The following is a 14,299-nucleotide window of genomic DNA, read 5'->3' as shown; positions in this document are numbered from 1 at the left end:
CGCAGGGTAGAGTGTTTGATGGGGACAGTGTAGAGTGGGAGTTACTCCCTCTCTCTGACACCCGCAGGGTGGAGTGTCTGATGGGGACAGTGTAGAGGGGGAGTTACTCTCTCTCTGACCCCCGCAGGGTGGAGTCTCTGATGGGGGCAGTGTAGAGGGGGAGTTACTCTCTCTCTGACCCCAGCAGGGTGGAGTGTTTGATGGGGACAGTGTAGAGGGGGAGCTACTCTCTCTCTCACCCCCGCAGGGTGGAGTGTTTGATGGGGACAGTGTAGATGGAGAGTAACTCTCTCTCTCTGACACCCGCATGGTGGAGTGTTTGATGTGGACAGTTTGGAGGAGGGGTGTTACTCTCTCTCTCTCTCACCCCCGCAGTTTGGAGTGTTTGATGGGGACAGTGTAGAGGTGGAGTTACTCTCTCTCTAACCCCCGCAAGGTGAAGTTTCAGATGGGGACTGTGTAGAGAGGGAGTTACTCACTCTCTGACCCCCATAGGGTGGAGTGTCTGATGGGGACAGTGTAGAGGCGGAGTTACTCTCTCTCTCTGACACCCGCAGGGTGGAGTGTCTGATGGGGACAGTGTAGAGGGGGAGTTACTCTCTCTCTGACCCCCGCAGGGTGGAGTCTCTGATGGGGGCAGTGTAGAGGGGGAGTTACTCTCTTTCTGACCCCAGCAGGGTGGAGTGTTTGATGGGGACAGTGTCGAGGGGGAGCTACTCTCTCTCTCACCCCCGCAGTTTGGAGTGTTTGATGGGAACAGTGTAGAGGTGGAGTTACTCTCTCTCTAACCCCCGCAAGGTGAAGTTTCAGATGGGGACTGTGTAGAGAGGGAGTTACTCACTCTCTGACCCCCATAGGGTGGAGTGTCTGATGGGGACAGTGTAGAGGGGGAGTTACTCTCTCTCTCTGACCCCCGCAGGGTGGAGTGTTTGATGGTGACACTGCAGAGGGGGAGTTACTCTCTCTCTCTGACCCCCACAGGGCGGAGTCTTTGATTTGGACAGTGCAGAGAGGGAGTTACTCTCTCTCTGACCCCCACAGGGTGGAGTCTTTGATTTGGGCAGTGCAGAGGGGGAGTTACTCTCTCTCTGACCCCCGCAGGGTGGAGTGTTTGATGGGGTCAGTGTAGAGGGGGAGTTACTCTCTATCTCTGACCCCCGTAGGGTGTTGTTTTTGATGGGAACAGTGTAGAGGGGGAGTTAGTCTCGTTCTCTAACCCCCGCAGAGTGGAGTGTTTGATTTGGACAGTGCAGAGGGGGAGTTACTCTCTCTCTGACCCCCGCAGGGTGGAGTGTTTGATGGTGACACTGCAGAGGGGGAGTTACTCTCTCTCTGACCCCCACAGGGCGGAGTCTTTGATTTGGACAGTGCAGTGGGGGAGTTACTCTCTCTCTGACCCCCGCAGGGTGGAGTGTTTGATGGGGTCAGTGTAGAGGGGAAGTTACTCTCTATCTCTGACCCCCGTACGGTGGTGTTTTTGATGGGAACAGTGTACAGGGGGAGTTAGTCTCGTTCTCTAACCCCTGCAGAGTGGAGTGTTTGATGGGGACAGTGTAGAGGATGAGTTACTCTCTCTCTGACCCCCGCAGGGTGGAGTGTTTGATGGTGACATGGCAGAGGGGGAGTTACTCTCTCTCTGACCCCCACAGGGCGGAGTCTTTGATTTGGACAGTGCAGAGGGGGAGTTACTCTCTCTCTGACCCCCACAGGGTGGAGTCTTTGATTTGGACAGTGCAGAGGGGGAGTTACTCTCTCTCTGACCCCCGCAGGGTGGAGTGTTTGATGGGGTTAGTTTAGAGGGGGAGTTACGCTCTATCTCTGACCCCTGTAGGGTGGTGTTTTTGATGGGAACAGTGTAGAGGGGGAGTTAGTCTCGCTCTCTAACCCCCGCAGAGTGGAGTGTTTGATGGGGACAGTGTAGAGAGGGAGTTACTCTCTCTCTGACCCCCGCAGAGTGGAGTGTTTGACAGGGAAAGTGTAGAGGGCAGGGTTACTCTCTCTCTCTGACCTCCGCAGGGTGGAGTTTCTGATGGGGCAGTGTAGATGGGGAGTTAGTCTCTCTCTAACCCCCGTAAGGTGAAGTTTCAGATGGGGACTGTGTAGAGAGGGAGTTACTCACTCTCTGACCCCCGCAGGGTGGAGTTTCTGATGGGGACAGCGTTGAGGTGGAGTTACTCTCTCTCTGACCCCCGCAGGGTGGAGTGTTTGATGGGGACAGTGTAGAGGGGGAGTTACTCTCTCTCTGACCCCCGCAGGGTGGAGTGTTTGATGGGGACAGTGTAGAGGGGGAGTTACTCTCTCTCTGACCCCCACAGGGTGGAGTGTTTGATGGGGACAGTGTAGAAGAAGAGTTACTCTCTCGCTCTGACCCCCGCAGGGTGGGAGGTCTGATGGTGACACTGCAGAGGGGGAGTTACTCTCTCTCTGACCTCCACAGGGCGGAGTCTTTGATTTGGACAGGGCAGAGGGGGAGTTACTCTCTCTCTGACCCCCACAGGGTGGAGTCTTTGATTTGGGCAGTGCAGAGGGGGAGTTACTCTCTCTCTGACCCCCGCAGGGTGGAGTGTTTGATGGGGTCAGTGTAGAGGGGGAGTTACTCTCTATCTCTGACCCCCGTAGGGTGGTGTTTTTGATGGGAACAGTGTAGAGGGGGAGTTAGTCTCGTTCTCTAACCCCCGCAGAGTGGAGTGTTTGATTTGGACAGTGCAGAGGGGGAGTTACTCTCTCTCTGACCCCCGCAGGGTGGAGTGTTTGATGGTGACACTGCAGAGGGGGAGTTACTCTCTCTCTGACCCCCACAGGGCGGAGTCTTTGATTTGGACAGTGCAGTGGGGGAGTTACTCTCTCTCTGACCCCCGCAGGGTGGAGTGTTTGATGGGGTCAGTGTAGAGGGGAAGTTACTCTCTATCTCTGACCCCCGTACGGTGGTGTTTTTGATGGGAACAGTGTACAGGGGGAGTTAGTCTCGTTCTCTAACCCCTGCAGAGTGGAGTGTTTGATGGGGACAGTGTAGAGGTTGAGTTACTCTCTCTCTGACCCCCGCAGGGTGGAGTGTTTGATGGTGACATGGCAGAGGGGGAGTTACTCTCTCTCTGACCCCCACAGGGCGGAGTCTTTGATTTGGACAGTGCAGAGGGGGAGTTACTCTCTCTCTGACCCCCACAGGGTGGAGTCTTTGATTTGGACAGTGCAGAGGGGGAGTTACTCTCTCTCTGACCCCCGCAGGGTGGAGTGTTTGATGGGGTTAGTTTAGAGGGGGAGTTACGCTCTATCTCTGACCCCTGTAGGGTGGTGTTTTTGATGGGAACAGTGTAGAGGGGGAGTTAGTCTCGCTCTCTAACCCCCGCAGAGTGGAGTGTTTGATGGGGACAGTGTAGAGAGGGAGTTACTCTCTCTCTGACCCCCGCAGAGTGGAGTGTTTGACAGGGAAAGTGTAGAGGGCAGGGTTACTCTCTCTCTCTGACCTCCGCAGGGTGGAGTTTCTGATGGGGCAGTGTAGATGGGGAGTTAGTCTCTCTCTAACCCCCGTAAGGTGAAGTTTCAGATGGGGACTGTGTAGAGAGGGAGTTACTCACTCTCTGACCCCCGCAGGGTGGAGTTTCTGATGGGGACAGCGTTGAGGTGGAGTTACTCTCTCTCTGACCCCCGCAGGGTGGAGTGTTTGATGGGGACAGTGTAGAGGGGGAGTTACTCTCTCTCTGACCCCCGCAGGGTGGAGTGTTTGATGGGGACAGTGTAGAGGGGGAGTTACTCTCTCTCTGACCCCCACAGGGTGGAGTGTTTGATGGGGACAGTGTAGAAGAAGAGTTACTCTCTCGCTCTGACCCCCGCAGGGTGGGAGGTCTGATGGTGACACTGCAGAGGGGGAGTTACTCTCTCTCTGACCTCCACAGGGCGGAGTCTTTGATTTGGACAGGGCAGAGGGGGTGTTACTCTCTCTCTGACCCCCACAGGGTGGAGTCTTTGATTTGGACAGTGCAGAGGGGGAGTTACTCTCTCTCTGACCCCCGCAGGGTGGAGTGTTTGATGGGGTCAGTGTAGAGGGGGAGTTACTCTCTATCTCTGACCCCCGTAGGGTGGTGTTTTTGATGGGAACAGTGTAGAGGGGGAGTTAGTCTCGCTCTCTAACCCCCGCAGAGTGGAGTGTTTGATTTGGACAGTGCAGAGGGGGAGTTACTCTCTCTCTGACCCCCGCAGGGTGGAGTGTCTGATGGGGGCAGTGTAGAGAGGGAGTTACTCTCTATCTCTGACCCCCATAGGGTGGAGTGTCTGATGGGGACAGTATAGAGGCGGAGTTACTCTCTCTCTCTGACCCCCGCAGGGTGTAGTGTTTGATGGGGACAGTGTAGAGGGGGAGTTACTCTCTCTCTGACCCCCGCAGGGTGGAGTGTTTGATGGTGACATGGCAGAGGGGGAGTTACTCTCTCTCTGACCCGCACAGGGCGGAGTCTTTGATTTGGACAGTGCAGAGGGGGAGTTACTCTCTCTCTGACCCCCACAGGGTGGAGTCTTTGATTTGGACAGTGCAGAGGGGGAGTTACTCTCTCTCTGACCCCCGCAGGGTGGAGTGTTTGATGGGGTTAGTTTAGAGGGGGAGTTACGCTCTATCTCTGACCCCTGTAGGGTGGTGTTTTTGATGGGAACAGTGTAGAGGGGGAGTTAGTCTCGCTCTCTAACCCCCGCAGAGTGGAGTGTTTGATGGGGACAGTGTAGAGAGGGAGTTACTCTCTCTCTGACCCCCGCAGAGTGGAGTGTTTGACAGGGAAAGTGTAGAGGGCAGGGTTACTCTCTCTCTCTGACCTCCGCAGGGTGGAGTTTCTGATGGGGCAGTGTAGATGGAGAGTTAGTCTCTCTCTAACCCCCGTAAGGTGAAGTTTCAGATGGGGACTGTGTAGAGAGGGAGTTACTCACTCTCTGACCCCCGCAGGGTGGAGTTTCTGATGGGGACAGCGTTGAGGGGGAGTTACTCTCTCTCTCTCTGACCCCCGCAGGGTGGAGTGTTTGATGGGGACAGTGTAGAGGGGGAGTTACTCTCTCTTTGACCCCCGCAGGGTGGAGTGTTTGATGGGGACAGTGTAGAGGGGGAGTTACTCTCTCTCTGACCCCCACAGGGTGGAGTGTTTGATGGGGACAGTGTAGAAGAAGAGTTACTCTCTCGCTCTGACCCCCGCAGTGTGGAGTGTCTGATGGGGACAGTGTAGAGCGGGAATTACTCTCTGTCTCTCACCCCTGCAGGGTGGACAATCTGATGGGGACAGCATAGAGGGGGAGTTACTCTCTCTCTCTCTCTCTCTCTGACCCCAGCAAGGTGGATTGTTTGATGGAGACAGTGCAGAGGGAGAGTTACTCTTTCTCTGGACCCCGCAGAGTGGAGTGTCTGATGTGCACAGTAGAGAGGGGGAATTACCCTCTCTCTCTGAACCCCGCAGAGTGGAGTGTCTGATGTGGACAGTGTCGAGGGGGAGTTACTCACTCTCTGACCCCTCACCTGGTGGAATGTTGGATGGGGACAGTGTAGAGGGGGAGTTACTCTCTCTCTCTGACCCACGCAGGGTGGAGTGTTTGATGGGGACAGTGTAGAGGGGGAGTTAGTCTCTTTCTGACCTGCAAAGGGTGGAGTGTTTGATGTGGACAGTGTAGAGGGGGAGCTACTCTCTCTCTCTCACCCCCGCAGGTGGGAGTGTTTGATGAGGACAGCGTAGAGGGGGAGTTACTCTCTATCTCCGACCCCCGTAGGGTGGTGTTTTTGATGGGAACATTGTAGAGGATGAGTTACTCTCTCTCAGACCCCCGCAGGGTAGAGTGTTTGATGGGGAGAGTGTAGAGGGGGAGTTACTCTCTATCTCTGACCCCCGTACGGTGGTGTTTTTGATGGGGACAGTGTAGAGGGGGAGTTAGTCTCGCTCTCTAACCCCCGCAGGGTGGAGTGTTTGATGGGGACAGTGTAGAGAGGGAGTTACTCTCTCTCTGACCCCCGCAGGGTGGAGTGTTTGACAGGGACAGTGTAGAGGGGGTGTTACTCTCTCTCTCTGACCTCCGCAGGGTGGAGTTTCTGATGGGGCAGTGTAGATGGGGAGTTAATCTCTCTCTAACCCCCGCAAGGTGTAGTTTCAGATGGGGACTGTGTAGAGAGGGAGTTACTCACTCTCTGACCCCCATAGGGTGGAGTTTCTGATGGGGGCAGCGTTGAGGGGGAGTTACTCTCTCTCTCTGACCTCCGCAGGGTGGAGTGTTTGATGGGGACAGTGTAGAGGGGGAGTTACTCCCTCTCTCTGACCCCCGCAGGGTGGAGTGTTTGATGTGGACAGTGTAGAGGGGGAGTTACTCTCTCTCTGACCCCCGCAGGGTGGAGTGTTTGCTGGGGACAGAGTACAGGGTGAGTTACTCTCTCTACGACCCCGGGAGGGTGGACTGTCTGATGGAAACTGTGTAGAGGGGGAGTTACTCTCTCTCTGACCCCCCGCATGGTGGAGTGTTTGATGCGACAGTGTTGAGGGGGAGTTACTCTCTCTCTCTGACCTCCGCAGGGTGGAGTGTTTGATGGGGACAGTGTAGAGGGGGAGTTACTCTCTCTCTGACCCCCACAGAGTGGAGTCTTTGATTGCGACAGTGTAGAGGGGGAGTTACTCTCTCTCTCTGACCCCCGCAGGGTGGAGTATTTGATGGGGACAGTGTAGAGGCGGAGTTACTCTCTCTCTCTGACCCCTGCAGGGTGGAGTGTTTGATGGGGACAGTGTAGAGGGGGAGTTACTCACTCTCTCTGACACCCGCAGTCTGGAGTGTTTGATGGGGACAGTGTAGAGGGGGGGGTTACTCTCTCTCTCTAACCCCCGCAGGGTGGAGTGTCCGATCGGGACAGTGTAGACGGGGAGTTACTATCTCTCTGACCCCTGCAATGTGCAGTGTCTGATGGGGACAGTGTAGAGGGGGAGTTACACTCTCTCTGACACCACGCAGTGTGGAGTGTCTGATGGGGACAGTGTAGAGGGGGAATTACTCTCGGTCTCTAACCCCTGCAGCGTGGAGTGTCTGATGGGGACAGCGTAAAGGGGGAGTTACTCTCTCACTGACCCCCGCAGGGTGGAATGTTTGATGGGGAGAGTGCAGAGGGAGAGTTACTCTCTATCTCAGACCCCCGTAGGGTGGTGTTTTTGATGGGAACAGTGTAGACTGGGAGTTAGTCTCGCTCTCTGAACCCCGCAGGGTGGAGTGTTTGACAGGGACAGTGTAGAGGGGGGGGGTTACTCTCTCTCTCTAACCCCCGCAGGGTGGAGTGTTTGATGGGGACAGTGTAGAGAGGGAGTTACTCTCTCTCTGACCCCCGCAGGTTGGAGTGTTTGACGGGGACAGTGTAGAGGGGGGGGGGGGTTACTCTCTCTCTGACCTCCGCAGGGTGAAGTTTGTGATGGGGCAGTGTAGATGGGGAGTTAGTCTCTCTCTAACCCCCGCAAGGTGAAGTTTCAGATGGGGACTGTGTGGGGAGGGAGTTACTCACTCTCTGACCCCCATAGGGTGGAGTTTCTGATGGGGACAGCGTTGAGGGGGAGTTACTCTCTCTCTCTGACCCCCGCAGGGTGGAGTGTTTGACGGGGACAGTGTAGAGGGGGAGTTACTCTCTCTCTCTGACCAACACAAGATGGAGTTTTTGACGGGGACAGTGTAGAGGGGGTGTTACTCTCTCTCTGACCCCCACAGGGTGGAGTGTCTGATGGGGACAGTATTGGGGGGAAGGGGTGTTACTCTCTCTCTCTCTTACCACCGCAGGGTGTAGTGTTTGATGGGGACAGTGTAGAGAGGGAGTTACTCTCTCTCTGACCCCCGCAGGGTGGAGTGTTTGACGGGGACAGTGTAGAGGGAGGGGGGGGTTACTCTCTCTCACTGACCTCCGCAGGGTGGAGTTTGTGATGGGGCAGTGTAGATGGGGAGTTAGTCTCTCTCTAACCCCCGCAAGGTGAAGTTTCAGATGGGGACTGTGTGGGGAGGGAGATACTCACTCTCTGACCCCCATAGGGTGGAGTTTCTGATGGGGACAACGTTGAGGAGGAGTTACTCTCTCTCTCTGCCCAACGCAAGATGGAGTGTTTGACAGGGACAGTGTAGAGGGGGTGTTACTCTCTCTCTGACCCCCACAGGGTGGAGTGTTTGATGGGGAGAGTGTAGAGGGGGAGTTACTCTCTATCTCTGACCGCCACAGGGTGGAGTCTTTGATGGGGACAGTGTAGAGGGGCAGTTACTCTCTCTCTGAGCCCCGTAGGGTGGAGAGTTTGATGGGGACAGTGTAGAGGGGGAGTTACTCTCTCTCTGACCCCCACAGGGTGGAGTGTTTGATGGGGAGAGTGTAGAGGGGGAGTTACTCTCTATCTCTGACCGCCGTAGGGTGGTGTTTTTGATGGGAACAGTGTAGAGAGGGAGTTACTCTCTCTCTGACCCCCGCAGAGTGGAGTGTTTGACAGGGAAAGTGTAGAGGGGGGGCTTACTCTCTCTCTCTGACCTCCGCAGGGTGGAGTTGTGATGGGGCAGTGCAGATGGGGAGTTAGTCTCTCTCTAACCCCCGCAAGGTGAAGTTTCAGATGGGGACTGTGTAGAGAGGGAGTTACTCACTCTCTGACCCCCATAGGGTGGAGTTTCTAATGGGGACAGCGTTGAGGGGGAGTTACTCTCTCTCTCTGACCCCCGCAGGGTGAAGTGTCTGATGGGGGCAGTATAGAGTGGGGGGGGTGGGGTTACTCTCTCTCTCTCACCACCGCAGGGTGGAGTGTTTGATGGGGACAGTGTAGAGGGGGAGTTACTCTCTCTCTAACCCAAGCAGGGTGGAGTGTTTGATGGGGACAGTGTAGAGGGGGAGTTACACTCTCTCTGACCCCGCATTGGCTGGATTGTTTGATGGGGACAGTGTAGAGGGGAGGGGGGGTTACTCTCTCTCTCTGACCTCCGCAGGGTGGAGTTTCTAATAGGGCAGTGTAGATGGGGAGTTAATCTCTCTCTCTAACCCCCGCAAGGTGAAGTTTCAGATGGGGACTGTGTAGAGAGGGAGTTACTCACTCTCTGACCCCCATAGGGTGGAGTTTCTGATGGGGACAGCGTTGAGGGGGAGTTACTCTCTCTCTCTGACCCCCGCAGGGTGAAGTGTCTGATGGGGGCAGTATAGAGTGGGGGGGTGGGGTTACTCTCTCTCTCTCACCACCGCAGGGTGGAGTGTCTGATGGGGGCAGTGTAGAGGGGGAGTTACTCTCTCCCTGACCCCGGCAGGGTGGTGTGTTTGATGGGGACAGTGTAGAGGGGGAGCTACTCTCTCTCTCACCCCCGCAGGGTGGAGTGTTTGATGGGGACAGTGTAGATGGAGAGTAACTCTCTCTCTCTGATACCCGCATGGTGGAGTGTTTGATGTGGACAGTTTGGAGGAGGGGGATTACTCTCTCTCTCTCACACCCCCGCAGTTTGGGGTGTTTGTTGGGGACAGTGTAGAGGGGGAGTTACTCTAAATCTCTCTGACCCCCCCCCCCCCCCAGGGTGGAGTGTTTAATGGGGACAGTGTAGAGGGGGAGTTACTCTAAATCTCTCTGACCCCCCCCCCCCCCCCCAGGGTGGAGTGTTTAATGGGGACAGTGTAGAGGGGGAGTTACTCTAAATCTCTCTGACCCCCCCCCCCCCCCCCAGGGTGGAGTGTTTAATGGGGACAGTGTAGAGGGGGAGTTACTCTAAATCTCTCTGACCCCCCCCCCCCCAGGGTGGAGTGTTTAATGGGGACAGTGTAGAGGGGGAGTTACTCTCTCTCTCTGACCCCCCCCCCAGGGTGGAGTGTTTAATGGGGACAGTGTAGAGGGGGAGTTACTCTAAATCTCTCTGACCCCCCCCCCCCCAGGGTGGAGTGTTTAATGGGGACAGTGTAGAGGGGGAGTTACTCTAAATCTCTCTGACCCTCCCCCCCAGGGTGGAGTGTTTAATGGGGACAGTGTAGAGGGGGAGTTACTCTCTCTCTCTGACCCCCCCCCCCAGGGTGGAGTGTTTAATGGGGACAGTGTAGAGGGGGAGTTACTCTAAATCTCTCTGACCCCCCCCCCCCCAGGGTGGAGTGTTTAATGGGGACAGTGTAGAGGGGGAGTTACTCTAAATCTCTCTGACCCCCCCCCCCCCAGGGTGGAGTGTTTAATGGGGACAGTGTAGAGGGGGAGTTACTCTCTCTCTCTGACCCCCCCCCCCCCCAGGGTGGAGTGTTTAATGGGGACAGTGTAGAGGGGGAGTTACTCTAAATCTCTCTGACCCCCCCCCCCCCAGGGTGGAGTGTTTAATGGGGACAGTGTAGAGGGGGAGTTACTCTCTCTCTCTGACCCCCCCCCCAGGGTGGAGTGTTTAATGGGGACAGTGTAGAGGGGGAGTTACTCTAAATCTCTCTGACCCCCCCCCCCCAGGGTGGAGTGTTTAATGGGGACAGTGTAGAGGGGGAGTTACTCTAAATCTCTCTGACCCTCCCCCCCAGGGTGGAGTGTTTAATGGGGACAGTGTAGAGGGGGAGTTACTCTCTCTCTCTGACCCCCCCCCCCAGGGTGGAGTGTTTAATGGGGACAGTGTAGAGGGGGAGTTACTCTAAATCTCTCTGACCCCCCCCCCCCCCCAGGGTGGAGTGTTTAATGGGGACAGTGTAGAGGGGGAGTTACTCTCTCTCTCTGACCCCCCCCCCCCAGGGTGGAGTGTTTAATGGGGACAGTGTAGAGGGGGAGTTACTCTAAATCTCTCTGACCCCCCCCCCAGGGTGGAGTGTTTAATGGGGACAGTGTAGAGGGGGAGTTACTCTAAATCTCTCTGACCCCCAGGGTGGAGTGTTTAATGGGGACAGTGTAGAGGGGGAGTTACTCTAAATCTCTCTGACCCCCAGGGTGGAGTGTTTAATGGGGACAGTGTAGAGGGGGAGTTACTCTCTCTCTCTGACCCCCCCCCAGGGTGGAGTGTTTAATGGGGACAGTGTAGAGGGGGAGTTACTCTCTCTCTCTGACCCCCCCCCCCCAGGGTGGAGTGTTTAATGGGGACAGTGTAGAGGGGGAGTTACTCTCTCTCTGACCCCCGCACGGTGGGTGTGTGACGGGCCGGGGAGGGTGCAGGTCCCCCTGGGCCTATCTCCCTGCCCCCCCTCCCCCGCTTGACGGGCCCCCACAGCCGCAGCTCGGGATTGACTCACCGCCGGGGATCCGCCCCGCTCCATAGCGCCGCCGCCGGGCTCCGGGATCCAACCCTCCCTCCCGGCCTGAGGCCCGACTCCGGACACCGGACACACCGCCGGGCAATCCGCCTCACCCCGCCCACCGCCTGTCAATCACTGGCTGAGACCCCGCCCTCCGCCCGTCAATCAGTGTCCGAGATCCCGCCCACTGGCTGTCATTGGAGACCGCTCCCGTCCACCCTTCAACCACGGCGACCCGCCCACCGCATGTCAATCACACAGTGCATGTCGATCACTCAGAGTTGAGAGCCCGCCCACCGCCCCTTGAATCATATAGACCCCGCCCACCGGCTTCTATCACAGAGACCGCGCCCACATCGTCTCAATCAGGGTTCCGCCCACGACACTTCAATCGCTGAAAACTCGCTCCCCGCCTGTCAATCGCGAAATCCCAGACGACCGCCTGTCAACCAGTGAAGCCCCGCCTACCACCTGTCAATCACTGACCCGTTCCCACAGCCTGTCAATCACTTTGACTCCGCCCACTGCCTGTCAATCACTGTGACCCCGCCCTCTTATTGTCATCTGGGGAACACGGCTCACGGTCCGTCAATCACTGTGACCCCGCCCACGGCCGTCATTCCGTGTCACATGACCCTCTGTCAGTCAGCACTAACCCCGCCCACATTCTGTCAATCACTGTGACCCCGCCAACTCCTGTCAATCACTAACCCCGCCCACAAGCTGTCTATTTTGTTGTAGAGTCACACGGTCTCGAAACGTTAACTGTGTCCCTCTCCGCAGATGCTGTCAGACCTGCTGAGTTTTTCCAGCTATTTTTGTTTTGTGTTTTGTCAATTACTAACCCCGCTCACAGTCTGTCAATCACCAGCCCTGCCCGCAGTCAATCACCCTGACCCCGCCTAAACCCTGTCAATCACCCTGTTACCGCCCACCGCCTGTCAATCACCGTAACCCCGCCCACGGGCTATTCTCCTGACCCCATCCACACCGTAATCAATCGTCTGATCCCGCCTACGGCCTGTCAGTCACTCTGACTCCTCCCACAGCCTGTCAATCACTCCGTCCACAACCTCTCTATCACCCTGGTCCCGCCCAATGTCTAACAATCAGTCTGACTTCGCCCACAGCCGGTCACACACTCTGACACCGCCCACACCTGTCAATCACCCTAACCCCGCCTACATCCTGTCATTCACTTGGACCCCTTGCACAGCCTGTCAAACACCCTGACCCCGGGGTCAGTGAGGGGGGGGGGGGAGCTGCAGTTTGACCTCACTGACCCTGAATCAGTGACTAATCCTGTCCCCCCCTGCAGACGTCATCTGGACAACATTTCACTGTCACTTCAGTGAATCTGAGGAGCTTTGAGACGCCCTGAGGCTGTGCCAGGTGCTATAGAAATGTAATCACTGGGCCCAGCAGGTTTGGGAATGTGATGTTTGTTTAGTGGGGGATTCACTTGGGACAATATTTACCCCAAGATAACACTTGGCTTTGCTGCAGGGCCTTTAGCTCTCTAACTGCGGCAGTTGCTGCTAGAACATTCCGGAAATCTCCAGGTTAAAAGCAGAAGATGCTGGAAAAAGCTCAGGCGGTCAGGCAGTGTCTGAGGAGCAAGTTCCCCAGGGCAGGGTATCCCCCCTGAGACTCCGTCTCCCCTCAGATACCAACTCACCTCCCCACCATTTCCAGAACTTTCCAGCTCCCTTTCCAAGTTAGGATTGAATCTTCTTCCTCTGGCCCCTTTCAGGCAGCGATTTCCAGATCGCAGCGTAAACTAATAACTCGTCTCCTCCCTGGTTCTTCGGGCAATGGCCTTAAATCCCAGGAGAAGGTAACTCGGAGAGGAGGGGGGCTTGACATTGACCAGGAGAAGGTATTGAACCTGCTGCCTGTGCTTTACGGTGAAGAAGGAACCAGGACCGGATGAAATGCCGCCAAGGATACCGGGCGGAGTGAGAGTGGGAACGGCAGAGGCACTGGCCGTCATTTCCTAATCTTCCCCAGGTTCAGGAGTGGTCCCGGTGAGAGTCCGCTTAACCTCGTTGGTGGGGAAACTTCTGGAAGCCATAGTTTGGGACAACATTAATAATCACATGGAGAAACGAAGGCTGATTAAGGGAAGACCGCACGGATTTCTTAAGGGAAAATCTCGATGAACTACCTTGCTGGAGTATTTTGAAGAGGTAACGGAGAGGGTTGATGAGGGTAACGCTGGTGAATTGGTGTCCGTGGACTTCCAAAAGGCATTCGATACAGACTTGTGAGAAAAGTTATAGCTCATAGAATAAAAGGGCAGTAGCAGCATTGAAGGGGAGGCAGCGGCATATGTTAATGTGTGATTTAGTGTCATTAGTGATCCAGAGGCCCAAGCTAAAGGTCCTCAGACATGGGTTTGAATCCCTCCACGGCAGCTGATGGGATTTAAATTCACTTTGAAAAATCAGGAATTAAAATGCTGGTCTCTAATAATGGCCTAAAGGACATGATTGTCGTAAAAACCCATCGGGTTCACTAATGTCCTTTAGGGAAGGAAATCTGCCGTCCTTACCTGTCCTGGCCTACGTGACTCCAAATCCACACAGCAATGTGGTTGCCTCTTAACTGCCCCTCTGAAATGGCTGAGCAAGAAACTCAGTTGTATCAACCTGTTACAAAGCCTACAAGAAGGAATGAAACCGGACGGACCACCCTGCATCGACCCAGGCACCGGAAACTCGGCCCTGTCGACCCTGCAAAGTCCTCCTTACTAACATCTGGGGGCTAGTGCCAAAATTGGGAGAATGTCTCACAGACTAGTCAAGCAACAGCCTGACATAGTCATCCTCACGGAATCATACCTTACAGACAATGTCCCAGACATCACCCTCACCATCCCTGGGTATGTCCTGTCCCACTTGCAGGACAGACCCAGCAGAGTTGACGGCACAGTCAGGAGGGAGTTGCCCTACGAGTTCCCAACATCGACTCCGGGCCCCATGGAGTCTCATGGCATCAGGCCAAACGTGGGCAAGGAAACCTCCTGCTGATTACCACATACCCCCCTCCCTCAGCTCATCAAATGAATCAGTGCTCCTCCATGTTGAACACCACTTGGAGGAAGCACTAAGGGTGGCAAGG

General features: G+C 55.7%; 1 protein-coding gene across 1 annotated transcript in view; it reads right to left on the bottom strand.

The window, feature by feature from the left end:
- si:ch73-173p19.1 overlaps window positions 1-11,298 on the bottom strand; it is a 79,376-nt gene extending 68,078 nt beyond the window's left edge. Inside the window, exon 1 of the mRNA XM_041189044.1 lies at window positions 11,174-11,298. Coding sequence (XP_041044978.1) covers window positions 11,174-11,197 — 24 coding nt within the window. The 5' untranslated portion in view covers window positions 11,198-11,298. The remainder of the gene's footprint in view (window positions 1-11,173) is intronic.
- Window positions 11,299-14,299: the final 3,001 nt, after the last annotated feature.

The sequence above is a fragment of the Carcharodon carcharias genome, chromosome 6, assembly GCF_017639515.1.
Source record: "Carcharodon carcharias isolate sCarCar2 chromosome 6, sCarCar2.pri, whole genome shotgun sequence".
Lineage (NCBI taxonomy): Eukaryota > Metazoa > Chordata > Chondrichthyes > Lamniformes > Lamnidae > Carcharodon > Carcharodon carcharias.
Note: the sequence above shows the minus strand (reverse complement) of the source record. Positions and strands in the feature narration are given on the sequence as shown.